This window comes from Notolepis coatsorum (genome assembly GCF_963971535.1).
Source record: "Notolepis coatsorum genome assembly, chromosome: 13".
NCBI classification, from domain to species: domain Eukaryota; kingdom Metazoa; phylum Chordata; class Actinopteri; order Aulopiformes; family Paralepididae; genus Notolepis; species Notolepis coatsorum.
Genome location: NC_140177.1, coordinates 24,010,311 through 24,025,876, shown reverse-complemented (window position 1 = coordinate 24,025,876; position 15,566 = coordinate 24,010,311). Strand labels below are relative to the sequence as shown.

General features: G+C 40.6%; 2 protein-coding genes across 3 annotated transcripts in view; both read left to right on the top strand.

Annotated features, from left to right (window-relative positions):
• Nucleotides 1-7,875, top strand: part of atcayb (ATCAY kinesin light chain interacting caytaxin b) — a 36,488-nt gene extending 28,613 nt beyond the window's left edge. Inside the window, exon 13 of the mRNA XM_084327367.1 lies at nucleotides 7,094-7,875. The gene's annotated coding sequence lies outside the window, so the exon portion shown is untranslated. The remainder of the gene's footprint in view (nucleotides 1-7,093) is intronic.
• A 4,741-nt stretch (nucleotides 7,876-12,616) lies between these two features.
• On the top strand, nucleotides 12,617-15,366 carry nmrk2 (nicotinamide riboside kinase 2). Of its 2 annotated transcripts, XM_084327419.1 has the most exons (8): nucleotides 12,617-12,759; nucleotides 12,934-13,024; nucleotides 13,788-13,836; nucleotides 14,063-14,240; nucleotides 14,381-14,452; nucleotides 14,676-14,782; nucleotides 14,887-14,972; nucleotides 15,092-15,366. In XM_084327419.1, exons 1-7 carry the CDS (start codon nucleotides 12,734-12,736, stop codon nucleotides 14,970-14,972), a joined length of 609 nt encoding a protein of 202 aa, XP_084183545.1. In that variant the 5' UTR covers nucleotides 12,617-12,733; the 3' UTR covers nucleotides 15,092-15,366. The 2 variants fall into 2 exon arrangements, with proteins under 2 accessions (XP_084183545.1, XP_084183546.1); XM_084327420.1 differs by lacking the exon at nucleotides 13,788-13,836 and having other exon boundaries at nucleotides 12,723-12,759.
• The last annotated feature ends 200 nt before the right edge of the window (nucleotides 15,367-15,566 follow it).

Sequence of the window (15,566 nt, the reverse complement as noted above, 5' to 3'; positions counted from 1 at the left end):
CACTACCTGAGACCATAGGATCCACAGGCGGTCGCACTAAGCAGCTGAGCTAAAGGGTCAGACCCGTTAACAGGTGCTGATTGACAGCAACCGACTCGTCAGTAGTTCACACTCCTGCTCCTAGGTTGTTGGTGTAATCCTCACACCTGCTGAGTGGAACCCAGAGACAATGTCTTTCACTGTGTGATTCTGAAAGTGACGAGGACAAACCTCTAGACCGCCACGTCCAATCGGATGTGTTGTGAACAGGAAGTGAAGTGTTACTGGTGAAGGATTCGTTTGATTTGCACCAACCTTAACTAGATCAGTGCCGGCCATTTAACATTGAAAACCCTGTTGAGTGCCGCCACCCACTTCAATGATAGCGTTAAAAACGCATAATCTATGTTTTAAATTATGGCTATGTGTCTAATCTGCCCGTCGCTTATCAATGACTTGTTTGCAGTCAACATTGTCGAAACGAATTTTTTTTTTTTTTTTTTTTTTTTTATCTTTCTTCCCCTCCTTTTTCCCGATTTTTTCTCCCATCCCACCCTTCCTGGTTGTTGCGTACTTTCCCCTACTGTTGGTCCGGGAGACCGGAGACTGTCACATGCTTTCCTCCGACGCATGTGCAGCCTGGGGCAGGTTCTCACCGGGGAGAGTGTAGCTTGTGGGAGGCCACACTATCTCTCCTTAGTTCCAACCCTTGCTGAGCAGGCGCCCCGACCGAACTGTAGGGGTCGCTGTCCACAACGCCCAGGACCCACCCTTCAGCTTTCCCACCCCCTGATACAGCCAATTGTATCAGTGTGAGAGGCCAGCCAAGCTGATAGCAACGCCGGGAGCTGGATTCGAACAGGCGAATCCAGTGTCTCCCGGTGTTGGTGACGAACGTAATCTCCGTGCGCCACCTGCCCCCCCTACGGATTGTTTTTTAATCGGTTCATATCCTTTTTATAGCATTTCGAAAAGCTATCGTTTTCTCGAAAATTTCCAGAAAATAGAAAGATTCCCTCATAAACGGCATTTATTGGAATATTCTCGAATACACTAGACACGTTGTCATTTGTCGGCCTATTTATGAATAGTTTTCAAATAAACGCTAGATTATCGATAGTATATGTGTACTTATGCACGCTATAGAAGCGAGCTGAGAAATCGATTCTCTCATTTCCTCAACATCACACACACACACACACACACATATACACTTACGGGACACGCTGGTATCTCAGTGAATACAGCTCTGATTATCCTAAAACTGGTAACATAGACTCCTTACCTTAGATCAGATGTTCTCCAAAAAGATTATTCCAATTCCTGATCGCCATTCCAAATATCGATCGCGTTTATTGATTGATTATTGGCTGCTGTAAATATATATTCCACGCTGCTTTCCAACTCGCGATCACTTCCCTCATCATCAGATCCCTCGCCAGTATAATGGAGCCAGTTGGCTCCCCCCACAGGGATCTCCCAGTATAATCGAATGGCCTGCAGTTACACAGGGATAGACGATAGGGGGGGCGGTTTTTTCCCATCGGAGCTCCTGGAGGGGCTGCTGTACCAACGGGAGACTCGGTTGATGAAATATGAATTCAGATCGCTAATATAAAAAAAATAACGACAAATCGCGTCGTCAACACTCAACGGGGGGCATGATAAGACGACATAACACGTCGCTGGCACTCAAAGTGTTAACATGCGCGTTTCCTTCATGACACGGGAGGTGTGCGGAGTTGTGTGTCGTTCGGCCACATGGTGCCGCTATTCGCATAACTTGCGCGATAGAGATGTGAAATTTGCCACAATGACAGATATCATTATGCCAATGCTTCATGCCAGATCTCACACCAGATGGCCAAATGTTGCCGCTACAATCACATGTAGAAATATGCAACTTTGAGAAGCCATTACATATTCACCTACGTCCCATTGACACAACACCTTGTACACATATACAGCTATCCTTAGTGTACAACACTGATGTTTGACGCTAGATAATTGCATAAAGATACTGGATACAGTGCTGAGGTTAAAGCACATGTCCAGGCAGCGAGAGCCAGTAGACAATAGGGATTTCCAATGTGGTCACAGCCTATCATGAAGTTCACGCTTGCTTGCTTGTTCCTTTGTTTCTAATGGCCCTTTCTTTGCAGAGGCAAAGTCCAAACCACTGGGGTGTGAGTGTGAGGCATCCCCCCAAAGTCTCAGGGGTATAGGAACGAAGGTTCAAATGAAGGTTATAGGAACGAAGGTTCAAATGAAGGTTATAGGAACGAAGGTTCAAATGAAGGTTATAGGAACGAAGGTTCAAATCAAGGTTATAGGAACGAAGGTTCAAATCAAGATTATAGGAACGAAGGTTCAAATCAAGGTTATAGGAACGAAGGTTCAAATCAAGGTTATAGGAACGAAGGTTCAAATCAAGGTTATAGGAACGAAGGTTCAAATCAAGGTTATAGGAACGAAAGTTCAAATCAAGGTTATAGGAACGAAGGTTCAAATCAAGGTTATAGGAACGAAGGTTCAAATCAAGGTTATAGGAACGAAGGTTCAAATCAAGGTTATAGGAACGAAGGTTCAAATCAAGGTTATAGGAATGAAGGTTCAAATCAAGGTTATAGGAACGAAGGTTCAAATCAAGGTTATAGGAACGAAGGTTCAAATCAAGGTTATAGGAAAGAAGGTTCAAATCAAGGTTATAGGAATGAAGGTTCAAATCAAGGTTATAGGAACGAAGGTTCAAATCAAGGTTATGGGAACGAAGGTTCAAATCAAGGTTATAGGAACAAAGGTTCAAATCAAGGTTATAGGAACGAAGGTTCAAATCAAGGTTATGGGAACGAAGGTTCAAATCAAGGTTATAGGAACGAAGGTTCAAATCAAGGTTATAGGAATGAAGGTTCAAATCAAGGTTATAGGAACGAAAGTTCAAATCAAGGTTATAGGAACGAAGGTTCAAATCAAGGTTATAGGAACGAAGGTTCAAATCAAGGTTATAGGAATGAAGGTTCAAATCAAGGTTATAGGAATGAAAGTTCAAATCAAGGTTATAGCAATGAAAGTTCAAATCAAGTGCAAGCTTGTCCCAATTAAAATATCTGACTTGAGCCAGACTTAAAGGAACACGCCAACATTATGGGAAATGCGCTTACCGTCTTCTCCAAAGTCAGACAAGAAGATAGATACTAATTCCCTCTTTGTGCGTTCAGTAGAAAGCTATCTGGCTGCAAGAGGTGAGAGGTGTTTTTGACCAACAGCTAGGCTAGCTGGTCCGTATCCGCTTCCATTCATTTGTGCTAAGCTAAGCTAGCTTGATTGATAAAATGTATTTGACAAAAATCAGCAGGATAGCTTCCTACTGAACGCCCAGAGAGGAAATTGGTATCCATCTTCTTGTCTGACTCTGGAGAAGACGGTAAGCACTAAGCACATTTCCCATAATGTTGGCATGTTCCTTTAATGCCACGCTAGATATCCCCTCCATGCCTCCTCGTCAAGACCTGCATCACACCTCTTGTTGGCTGCACCTGCGCGACACATTCTCATCAGAAAAAGTACAATGTACATAATGACCACATAAAATAATGGGTAGCCCTTTATAATAACACCCTGTTATAATACATTTATAAGGTATTTGTAGATAATGAACTAATCATGAACAAACCATTTATATACATTTATTAAATCATTTATAACTATATTTGTATACCATTTATAAGTATTTATAACGCATTAGTGGATAATGAACTAATCATGAACAAACCATTTATATACATTCATAAATGATTATTAAATCATTTATAACTATATTTGTATAACATTTACAGATTAGTTCTACATTATTTATAACTCATTATCAACATTGTTTGTACTTGATTTGTTCATCATTAAATAATGTTGTTTAATGTGTAGTAACACATTTGTAGATGCTTTGAAAAATAGATATGAAAAAACGACTATAGTGTATCTCCATTTATTTTTCATGTTGAACAAATGATTTGATAAGACATTCATAAAACATCTATAAATCATTTGCAGATGCTATCGTGGGGGCCAATCTAAAGTGAAGCCTATTCATCATTAACAAGTGTCTAATACAGTTAATTATTTGTTTACTTTTTCATCACATGTTACAAATGTTGTAGGCAGCTTTCGGATACACCCTTCTTTGTGACATCAAACAGTGACAGAATTAGGACTAAAGATAAATGCAATTTTATTAACATATAAAATACATGTGCATGACATATAGTGTAACTCGGGGGGCACTAGGACCCAGGAGTACCCTGGCCAGGTAGAGTATCTAGAGAGGAAGTCTCACGCGAGCGAGACTTGACGTCACGTGTGTTGCACTGTTGCCGTCTGTTTGAATTGAAGCACAAGTTATCCGTGCTGCGTCTATACTTTCGCTTTTAATAAGGTATGAGCAGGTTAAACACCTTTTTTTGTTGGTAAATCTATTCCATCATTTCCGACCTACAAACAACTCTTATGTTGTGTAGACGTTCGTCTAGATGTGGTGGCCGCTAACGTTACATTTGTTCATAATGTGTGCTCAGTGTGCTCAGTGATGATGACACGACACAAATAATTATTACTCTTGTGTGTCGTATCGAACAAATGTAATGTTAGCGGCCACCACATCTACACGAACGTCTACACAACATAAGAGTTGTTTGTAGGTCGGAAATGATGGAATAGATTTACCAACAAAAAAAGGTGTTTAACCTGCTCATACCTTATTAAAAGCGAAAGTATAGACGCAGCACGGATAACTTGTGCTTCCATTCAAACAGACGGCAACAGTGCAACACACGTGACGTCAAGTCTCGCTCGCGTGAGACTTCCTCTCTAGATACTCTACCTGGCCAGGGTACTCCTGGGTCCTAGTGCCCCCCGAGTTACACTATATGTCATGCACATGTATTTTATATGTTAATAAAATTGCATTTATCTTTAGTCCTAATTCTGTCACTGTTTGATGTCACAAAGAAGGGTGTATCTGAAAGCTGCCTACAACATTTGTAACATGTGATGAAAAAGTTAACAAATAATTAACTGTATTAGACACTTGTTAATGATGAATAGGCTTCACTTTAGATTGGCCCCCACGATAGCATCTGCAAATGATTTATAGATGTTTTATGAATGTCTTAACAAATCATTTGTTGAACATGAAAAATAAATGGAGATACACTATAGTCGTTTTTTCATATCTATTTTTCAAAGCATCTACAAATGTGTTACTACACATTAAACAACATTATTTAATGATGAACAAATCAAGTACAAACAATGTTGATAATGAGTTATAAATAATGTAGAACTAATCTGTAAATGTTATACAAATATAGTTATAAATGATTTAATAATCATTTATGAATGTATATAAATGGTTTGTTCATGATTAGTTCATTATCCACTAATGCGTTATAAATACTTTGTAAATGGTATACAAATATAGTTATAAATGATTTAATAATCATTTATGAATGTATATAAATGGTTTGTTCGTGATTAGTTCATTATCTACAAATACCTTATAAATGTATTATAACAGGGTGTTATTATAAAGTGCTACCAAATAAGGTAAAGGACTTATTTCTGTAGCGATATGTATATTCTGTATGTGTCAATCAGCCTATTTTCTTTTTTTTTTTTTTTTTAACTTTGGCCATTCCGCTGGCTCTTCTTGCGTTTATCGCTTTTTCTCTGGTCAAGAATGACCGACAGAAACAGGTTGAATGGGGGTACAGATGGGGGGAAGACACTCTGAGAAAGTTACGGCTTTGTCCGGGAATCAAACTTGCTACCCCAGATCCGTGACGAGCACGGTTGTCCCCGGCGCCGAAATAGCGCTCGAGGTACGCGGTGAGCTACTGGAGCTCCCCTGCCTATTTGTTTTTTGCAAACGTTAACGTTATGCACTGATTAAGGAGACAATCAATCAATGACAACCATGCTCAAAGAGCTGTGCCAAATTCTCTACATTCGTACATTGCCAATACAACATAAACACGTGATCCACGGCTCTCACATAGCGTACATTATGTACGTTTTTTTCTGTCGTCGACTAGCTAGTACTTTATTTACATATTTCAAGCGGGGGCTGCCGGGTTACATAAGAAACATCTGCTTAGCTCTTTGGAATTCCCCATGCGCCACAAATCAATGCTATTTTTAATGCCAACCATTAACCATCTGCCACGCGTACAGTCCTAGCAGAGACGATCCGATCCTAGAGCTCAGCGGCCGCATCGAGGTTGAAACGAGGGGAGCACCCGGCTTGGCGGGAGGGGGGTTATTTTAGAACTCTCTCACTATTCCGCGCTGCTGACCGCTCCTATAAGCCTCTAGGTATCATCCGCGCTACAGCTGCCACTCGACTTGGATACAGAAAGTCCCCCCTGGTGGGGTTGGGTGACGCCCCTGGAATGGCCATAGACAGTATCTCTTAACCCCTTTGGCAGGTCAGGAAGCAGGGGGAAAATAAATTGGCAAACCTGATACATGTTAGATTCATAAGAATAACAGGGAACCACTGGCACACTGATATACATACATGTCCGCTTAGATTCATAAGAATAACAGGGAAGCACTGGCACACTGATATACATAGATGTTGGTTGCTGATGATAATCATTTATAATCCTTGATAATAGGATTCGATTAGAATAGGAATAACAGGAATGTCTGACTCCCACCTAAACTGCACGGACTACAACGCATAACGAATGATGTATATCATGCCAGTTAGGGTACCTTATGTATACTGCATAGTATATATTTAGATTATAGTGTTTATTGTAACCATATTTATTGTAATGTATAATATATAACTGATATATATTATATACAGACCCTCATCTGCACCTTTGATCGCACTGCCTACTTGCTCAGATGCGTATATTCAGAGTTAATTATATTGTTTACACTGCCTATTTTTACTTTCTACTATAATTGTATTGCCTGTATTTATGTCTTCTACTATTACCACGCCCATACCTGTACCTCCCCTCCCCCATGCTGCTACTTTATGATGCCTGAATTTCCCCCAACGGGATCAGTAAAGGAATATCTTATCTGGTCTTATAATAATTTTCAGAAAAGAGGATGACCCCAGAACCTGTGGTCAGAGTGGATCCTGTGGAGGGAGATGAAACTGACTAAGTTGAATCTACATGACTGACTCTCTCTGGGGGAGCCACTCTGGAACATACACTACGACAAAAGTACATCTTCATTACACACTCATCACAGACGGAACCGGTGCTACTGGTAATGGATCCTACAGAATAAAGACCCCAAGCTCCTCAGGAAGATTATTTTCTTTCAACCTCGTTTTTTTTTAGTTGTTGTTTTTTTTGTGGTTCAAAATGCATTCCAGCGTATTATTATGCAGGTTACGACTGAACCGTCAACAGATGATGCACAAGAAGTTCTCTGCATGGCTAGTTTAGCTTTGCCCGTGTAACCAGCTAAATTCTCTGCAGCATGATATGGAGACAGTGTTTCAGGTTATCTAACGCTACGTGTTATTTCAGACTAATTCCCTGCAAGGCCTCAATGGTGGCTACAGAAGAAGTTGGCAACTTTAGTCCTTCTTAAAAAAAATTATAATAATAATAATAAAATAAAAATGTACATAACTGTAATATAATCTTGAGAAAAGTGTTTGCGCAGATATTTGGTTTTGGTACGAACAGCATGAGTATTATTCAGTTTCATGATCATTTCAGTGACACATGTCGTGCGGTTATCGTTCAACAATACCGACCATATTCATGTGGTCAATGGTTCATCTTCCTTTACACGAGGTCTTGTATAATATTCCTTATGTATTTTATAAAGTTCTGTTTGCAGGTGGCATGCTCGTTTATGTTGCCCTCCCCGTCTGTGTTTCATGCTGTACTTTTCGAAGTCACTTGCCGTGATGTTTTACAAGATAACAAGGTACTTTTACAAGACAGAAAGCATAACGTTGTTACAAATGAGAAGGAAATATATTTAGACAAGTCAAATAAATTGATAAAATTGTTATTTATGAATATGTGCCATTTATTGTTTGTAAGAAAAATAAATGGGGGGGAAAAACCCAAAAGAGTTGGTGGTCCCATCATGATTCTTCCAGTCTGCCCTGTTTTCATCCTCGCATTGACAAGTGTGTCCGACTCTCCACCGAAACCTGCACGGACTACAAGGTATGATGTATATCATGCCAGGTCCTTGTGTATACTGCACCCTCTGTATACTGTTTACTTTTACTCTTACTCGTCTCATAGTATATATTCAGATTCAAATTCTTTATTGCCTATATTTATTGTAACGTATAATATAACCGATAAAAAGGCATACAGACCCTCATCTGCACCTTTGTTTACACTGTTTATTTTTCTCGTATTTTAATATTCAGATCTAATTGTATTGCCTATATTTATGTCTTTCTACTATCACCCTGCCCATACCCGTACCTCCCCTCCCCCATGCTGCTATGAGGCCTGAATTTCCCCAAGGGGATCAATATGATATATATTATAGGAATATTTGTACTCACTGTACTTAGATAATGGAGTGGAGATGGCTGGCAAGGTCAGGCAACAGCAACAAGGTTGTCTTTTTCCATTCCACGTGTAGGCCATTGTGTCCATAATAAAAACTGGTATGAGGCCACATGATGCCCAGGTGGTATTTCACCTTTGATTATTTTTAGATATAAAGCCACTGTGATCGACTGAATCCATCTAAGGTTTGATTACATCAAATGTAACTGATTTATAGATTCGTTCGTCGTGAAGGGAGAAAAAAAAGTTCCGCTTCCTTTGATCAGATTCCAACTCGAATGTATCTGCAACAAGGATAAGACTAGATAAGATGTTCCTTTATTGATCCCCTTGGGGGAAATTCAGGCATCATAGCAGCATGGGGAGGGGGGAGAGGAGGTACAGGTATGGGCATTGGGCAGTAAAATTGAATCTGAAGGTGCAGATAAGGGTCTGTATGCCCTATTGGTTATATTATACCTTACAATAAATATAGGCTATAAAGAATTTGAATCTGAATATACTATGAGTAAGAGTAAAAGTAAACAGTATACACAAGGTGCCCTAACTGGCATGATATACGTCATACGTGGTAGTCCGTGCAGGTCTTGGTGGTTAAGAGTCAGACACACTAACTTTAAATTCAAAATAGAAACGCAACAGCTGTTTGAGTCCTTCTATGAAGAGATGAGTCAGTCAACTAGATAATGAAAACAAAAATAAACAGTGTAAACAAAGGTGCAGATGAGGGTCTGTATGCCCTGTCGGTTTATATTATAGGTTAAGATGTTGTATATTACATGTTATGAAGAGATGACAAAGAAAGAGAGATTACCTTGAGCGCCACATGGTTAGACGCGCTACAGTCTGGGCTGCTGTCCTGGACATGTAAGTCCTTCTACCGTCACTAATGTCTTTCATCCCCTAATGTCAAATAACCACATCAAGATACTACTGATCAGTTTGAGATTAGATTAGATTCAGATGTATTGTTAATTATACAGCACAACTAGTACAGTACAACGGAAATAAGTTTGCCATCCAACCAAATGAGTAACAGTAAAGTGCAATAGTAATATACAATGTACATGATTAAGATGGATATTAAATATATGAATTAGTACCAGTGCTAATCAGATGTAGTTGTAGTATTAATATGTACAGTGATACAGGTATAAGACACTATGGTGGAACCGGAGAGGTCATTATGCACGTGATCAAATCTTCTTGGTTGATAAAAATGTATTGTTAAAACATGATTAATCAAATATAATTTAGGTCAGGAGTTTGTTAGATGACTTGACGTTCTCTGGCCAGGAGAATTGGGTAAAGTCCCCCCCCTCTCTCTGTGGGGTCACTTTATAAGTTATCTGGAATGAAAGGGGTCGGGGGAGGGATGAAGGAAGGAGGGTACAGGGGGAAGGGATGACCAGGTGAGGGGTGAAGGAAGGAGGGTACAGGGGGAAGGATGACCAGGTGAGGCGTGAAGGAAGGAGGGTACAGGGGGAAGGGATGACCAGGTGAGGGGTGAAGAAAGGAGGGTACAGGGGGGAGGGATGACCAGGTGAGGGGTGAAGGAAGGAGGGTACAGGGTCAGGGGGGAGGGATGACCAGGTGAGGGGTGAAGGAAGGAGGGTACAGGGGGAAGGGATGACCAGGTGAGGGGTGAAGGAAGGAGGGTACAGGGGGAAGGATGACCAGGTGAGGGGTGAAGGAAGGAGGGTACAGGGGGAAGGATGACCAGGTGAGGGGTGAAGGAAGGAGGGTACAGGGGGAGGGATGACCAGGTGAGGGGTGAAGGAAGGAGGGTACAGGGGGAAGGATGACCAGGTGAGGGGTGAAGGAAGGAGGGTACAAGGGGGAGGGAGGTGTTAACAAAAGGCCTTGAAAGGAAATTCCACATAAGTCATACTGGCCATCAGCATAACTAGTAAGAGTAGGTAAGGAACATGTACAGATTTACAGTAGATATAGTATCTACAGATATGTAAAAAGGATTATATGCAGGTATATCTAGACAGATGTGGATATAATATATATATACGATAAGAATAAATATATATATATATATTACAGTATATATACAGCACTATTGTGTATCCTATCATACAGATTTATATAGGTAGACTATAGTATGAGGTGGGTAGTTGTGATTATTATGATTACTATGATTACAGTGTAGAGCAGTTGTAGACAATGAAAGCAGTTGGGAGGTAAAAGTTGAGTAAATTGAGGTATGGAATGATGTCATCATCACGTGCGATGGCTACTGCTTCCCCACTGAGACGATAGCTGGGTTTAACGGTTCCGCTCCATCATAATAACACACAGGATAAGACCGGTCATAAAGGCATTCAACGTGTAAGAAGTTTGGACCCGTCTACGTCCGAAAGTGTGTGGCGCGCTGCCAATGTTCAATAACGTGATCATTTGTGAGCTTTGAGGTTCGAAGAGATTTAGTTTCACATCACAGTGTGAGACAGAACTAGCCTTTGACATACTGTAAGTCAGTGGCATGTATTCCAACAGGTTGCATCAGAAAAATGTGTGACGCAGCAAGCTACCACACACACACACACACACACGCTAGCTAAATATAGTGATACCAGCTTCCTCCGACCCAGACCTGTCTGAGCAGGTCTCTCTCAAGACCTGAATAATGAGGTTTTGTTTAGCTCTTTGACACCGATAGACCACACACAAACCTCTGGAAAGAGTGCATACAGGTTGGTTTGTATTAGTGCTGTCAGGCGATTAAAAAATGTATCTAATTAATTACAGGATTTGTAATTAATTAATCTAATTAATCGCATTTTAATCGCATAACCATTTTATGCCTGATATTCCATATTCTATAATCATATTTCAAATTGCATGTGTCCGGATGGCAGAATTCAGTACTGTATCTACAAAACCTTCTGTTTAATCATCTTCCATCTATTAATTTGCTTAGATTTTTCAGGTCTGGTCAATTTGAGCATAGTGTTATTCACAGTCAAAGATAAAAAAAAAAAAAAAAAAGTTTATTGATATTCTCATTTGGTTCATTACAATTTACTCAAGCCTAATAACAGACACAGTATTTCTGATACTGGGAAAACATTCCCTGAGATCCATAGATGTCCCTAGAATCAGATACCAAGAACATGCAAATGGACCATATAAAAAAAAAGTCTGTAAATGTGTATTCTACATCCTTATGGAATTAATGAGATTTAAAAAAAAATTGCAAAAAATTAAATTAAATAATATTTTTTTATTCTTTTTGTAATTAATTTTGAGTAATTTTTCATAGCGCGATAATTTTCTATGTAATTAATTAATCTAATTAACGCGATAAACTGACAGCCCTAGTTTGTATTAATCGCTCTTTCTGTATAATGTTAACGATTACACTGTACACTACACAGCCATAGATGTACTGTACTACTACTGTCCTGTACTGGGTGGCCCCGGCCCCCTCCACGCCCCTCTCTGGGACACACTGTACAGCTGGTGGTTCACTTACAAAACCAGCCCTAAGCCTCTCAATCCCCTTGAGAATGGAGTCTGGCTAAATACATAATGTCCCTCTGTTTACAGTATGAACAATCTATGATTTCTCAAGCTGTATATGAACAGATATCAACATATATACAGATATCAATATCCTCAGGCCTTACAGTACAACTACAGTATCTCCGGTCCTGCCTTTCATTCTGTCACCCTCTAAACACCTCAGGAGAGAATTAACATTGTAATTCACAGCTCAGACCCAGAATTTCTCCATTATCTTCCACTGGAACCCTGTGTAGTCTTCAGCAGCGCAGGTGTCAGATGGACGGAAGGTGGCATATCTCACTGACCCCTGCAGGGGCCCGTGTGTGTATGGAGGCCGAGGAGCAGGTGGAGATTTGCTTTCACATGTAAATGTGGAGCCACGTGAGGCTCTGATTGGCAGATGCGGTCGTACAGCAGCAGCCCATTGGCCGCCGGCGAGAAGGGGGCGGATCAGAGGCTGTGACATGGCCGCATGGCGCTGCCGGCTGGAGCCTTTATATAGCCAGCGGAGAGGTTGTCTTTCAATGAAGTAGTAAAGGGGGGGAACCTTGCCAGAACGGAAGGAAAGGCCAACAGATTTTCTAAAAGCCTTTAACAGACAGCTCGTTGTTGGGTTCCCTTCTTTTATCTACCATTTCTAAAAGACCAACATAACAAAAATAAACATGAAGTTCATCATCGGCATTGGCGGGTAAGTCTCAACAAATTCATTGATTCATTGACAAACTGTTTCCTTCTCATCAGTTGAGGTGGAATTCATTTATGCAGTATCTGATAATTAACTACAATTCATTAATTAATTAGTTGATTAATCAATTCATTCATTCATTCATTTATATTAATGCAACTTTTATCTTAATTTCAGCGTGACCAACGGTGGAAAGACCACTTTGACAAATAGGCTAATTAAGACGTTACCAAACTGTTGCGTGGTGCATCAGGATGACTTCTTCAAGGTAAGAAAATCAGATCATTTTAATTGTTTACATTAGTCATTAGGCAACTACCAAGGCTTTGGAAGCTAAGCTAACAGATGTGCTAAGTGAAAACAATAATGTCACTTGATGTACAGTATTTACTGTAAGTTCAAACTGCTTGTTCTTATGTATTTCTATAACAGTACTATAACACTTGCAGGTGTAGTGACTGTCATCTTAGCCATTAGCAGCCTACTAATACATGTGGCTGATTGTCTCCTGGACAACCAATGAAAAGGTTGAACGTCCCCACTTAAAGTTCAACTTTGTGCATTCATGTTGCAAGTTGTGCAACCAGCTGTTTGCATGATCATTAACTTTCATTTGACTTTTCTTTTTACAACCCCCACCTTAGCTGCATTCAATGTCAACAATGGTTCTTTAACCAGTGATCAACATAAATTTTTTTGAAACATCAAGTGACTTGATGTAAAAAAAATAAAAAAGAAAAAATGAAAAAGAAAAGAAAAGAAAAAAGATAAAAAAAAAAGATTTTCAATAAATAAATAAAAAATTAAAAGAAATGTCCAATTAAGGACTTTACTCTCTGTACCCCTCGATTGACTGAACTGTAAGAGTTCAGTTAAGGTCCAACCTACTCTGGTTACACTGTGTCCTTAACAAAGGCACCGTGGGGGGTGCAGTAAGGCCAACTTGAGTGGAGACGGGTCCTTGACTTGTCCTGTCCAGGTGTGTCAGCTCCTAGGCTGCAGCAATGTCTTATTGGTGACTGTAATTTCAGAAACCCGATCAGATAGAAGTCGGGGAGGACGGCTTTAGACAGTGGGATGGTAAGAGTCGAATAGGAAACCATGCAGTAATGTACACATTTTCAACAACAAAAGTATTCACACTTTTGCAACCCAATCCTAAATTTTTAATATTCAACCATAAATAATTCAGTGAATGCTACAGCCATTCACTAACCATGACTGATGTGCGTAGCGGCACATTGGTGAGCCCTGATTCTTCCCACATGTGTTGAAATGCCGCTCTCTCTCTGCTTCGCCCCGACAGTGATCAGCGCAATGGATATGGAGGCCATGGTCAACACGGTGAAGGGGTGGCAGGAGAACCCTGCCAAGTTCGCCCGCTCTCACGGAGTGACACTGTCACCCGAGGCCGAGGAATCGGACAAGGAGGACGCCGGCCTCCACATTCTCATCCTGGAAGGATTCCTGCTCTACAACTACAAGTGGGTCACCTGCCAACAGGTTTCACCTATAGAGAAACGCAGACGCCAGACTTATTTTCGTTGTATTGTACTGTACTGTATTCATTGTTGATAACAAACCATTTGAATCTAATCTAATCTAATAATCCCTCTCCACGCAGGCCTCTCATTGAAGTCTACGACAAGTGCTACTACATTGCCATTCCACACGAGGAGTGCAAGAAGAGAAGGAGGTACGGCACCCTAACCAGCGTTATTCACAGGGTGGCCATTTTGCTCTTACGCCAGGCTCGGGTTGGGATTTCTCTGGCGGGAGTGTGGTGTAAAAGAAATCCCAACCTGAGCGTGACTTAAGAGCAAAACCAGCTGACCGACTTTAAGAGCGGTTCTCACTGAGCCGGGCGGAGGTGCGTTGAGGGTCTTTGGTTGGTTACATGGTCCGCTCTCTTTCCACAGTACGAGGACATACACAGTACCAGACCCCCCCGGCCTGTTCGACGGACACGTCTGGCCCATGTACTTGAAACACAGGAAGGAGATGGAGAACAACTGCAACTCAATAGGTAGGTCAGGATCTGAGGATTTAACCGTAAATCGTAGTGTTAACCTTCGATCTACTGTAGAAGATTAATCGATTCTATCTCCCCCCCCCCCCCCCCCCACGCAGAGTACCTCGACGGCATGAAGTCAAAGGACGAGATCTACAACAGCGTGTACGAAAGCATTCAGAATTCACTTCTGAACAACTCATAGGTAAATGAAAGCCTCGGCGCATCTGAGATTGATTTACATGGATACTGTATATTTTTCCTCTTTAGAATAAGAATGATTACATGTTAATAATGTCTCCTTCTCTCTCTCTCTCTCCACAGCGACACGGGGGTGATGGAGAACATGTGTATAGACTTGTAAATATCATTTTCATTGATGTGCAACACCAGTGCCATACTTCCATACAGTGCCGGTGTGTGTATTGATGTGTAAATAGTTAATCATGTAACTTATTAAGAACAGACGGCAGAAGCATTGTATTTTATATGAATCTATGTAACCTTTTTTCTAAAAGATGATAAACGCAGGGAACGGGTCACAAATCGCTGATCTTGTTTTCACTGTAAAATATACCATCATGGGAGGATAAGTTGGTTTCCAAACTTAAAGTGACAACTGAATTTACCTCATGTGTTCTGTGGTTATTACTAATCTCTGTATAAACACTATGGAATACACACACCAAAGCCACGTATTTCACATAAAATCATAAATCAACAAAAAAACGTATAAAGACTACAGCTTATTCATTCATAGTCTCTTTAATGGGGCACTTCACCAATGCTGATTTATTTT

Bases quoted from the DNA above. Each gene is read 5' to 3' on its own strand.
- nmrk2 (XM_084327419.1), top strand. From the start codon at position 12,734: ATGAAGTTCATCATCGGCATTGGCGG. The intron at 12,760-12,933 runs GTAAGTCTCAAC...TCTTAATTTCAG, and splicing joins TTCATCATCGGCATTGGCGG to CGTGACCAACGGTGGAAAGA. The intron at 14,783-14,886 runs GTAGGTCAGGAT...CCCCCCACGCAG, and splicing joins GAACAACTGCAACTCAATAG to AGTACCTCGACGGCATGAAG.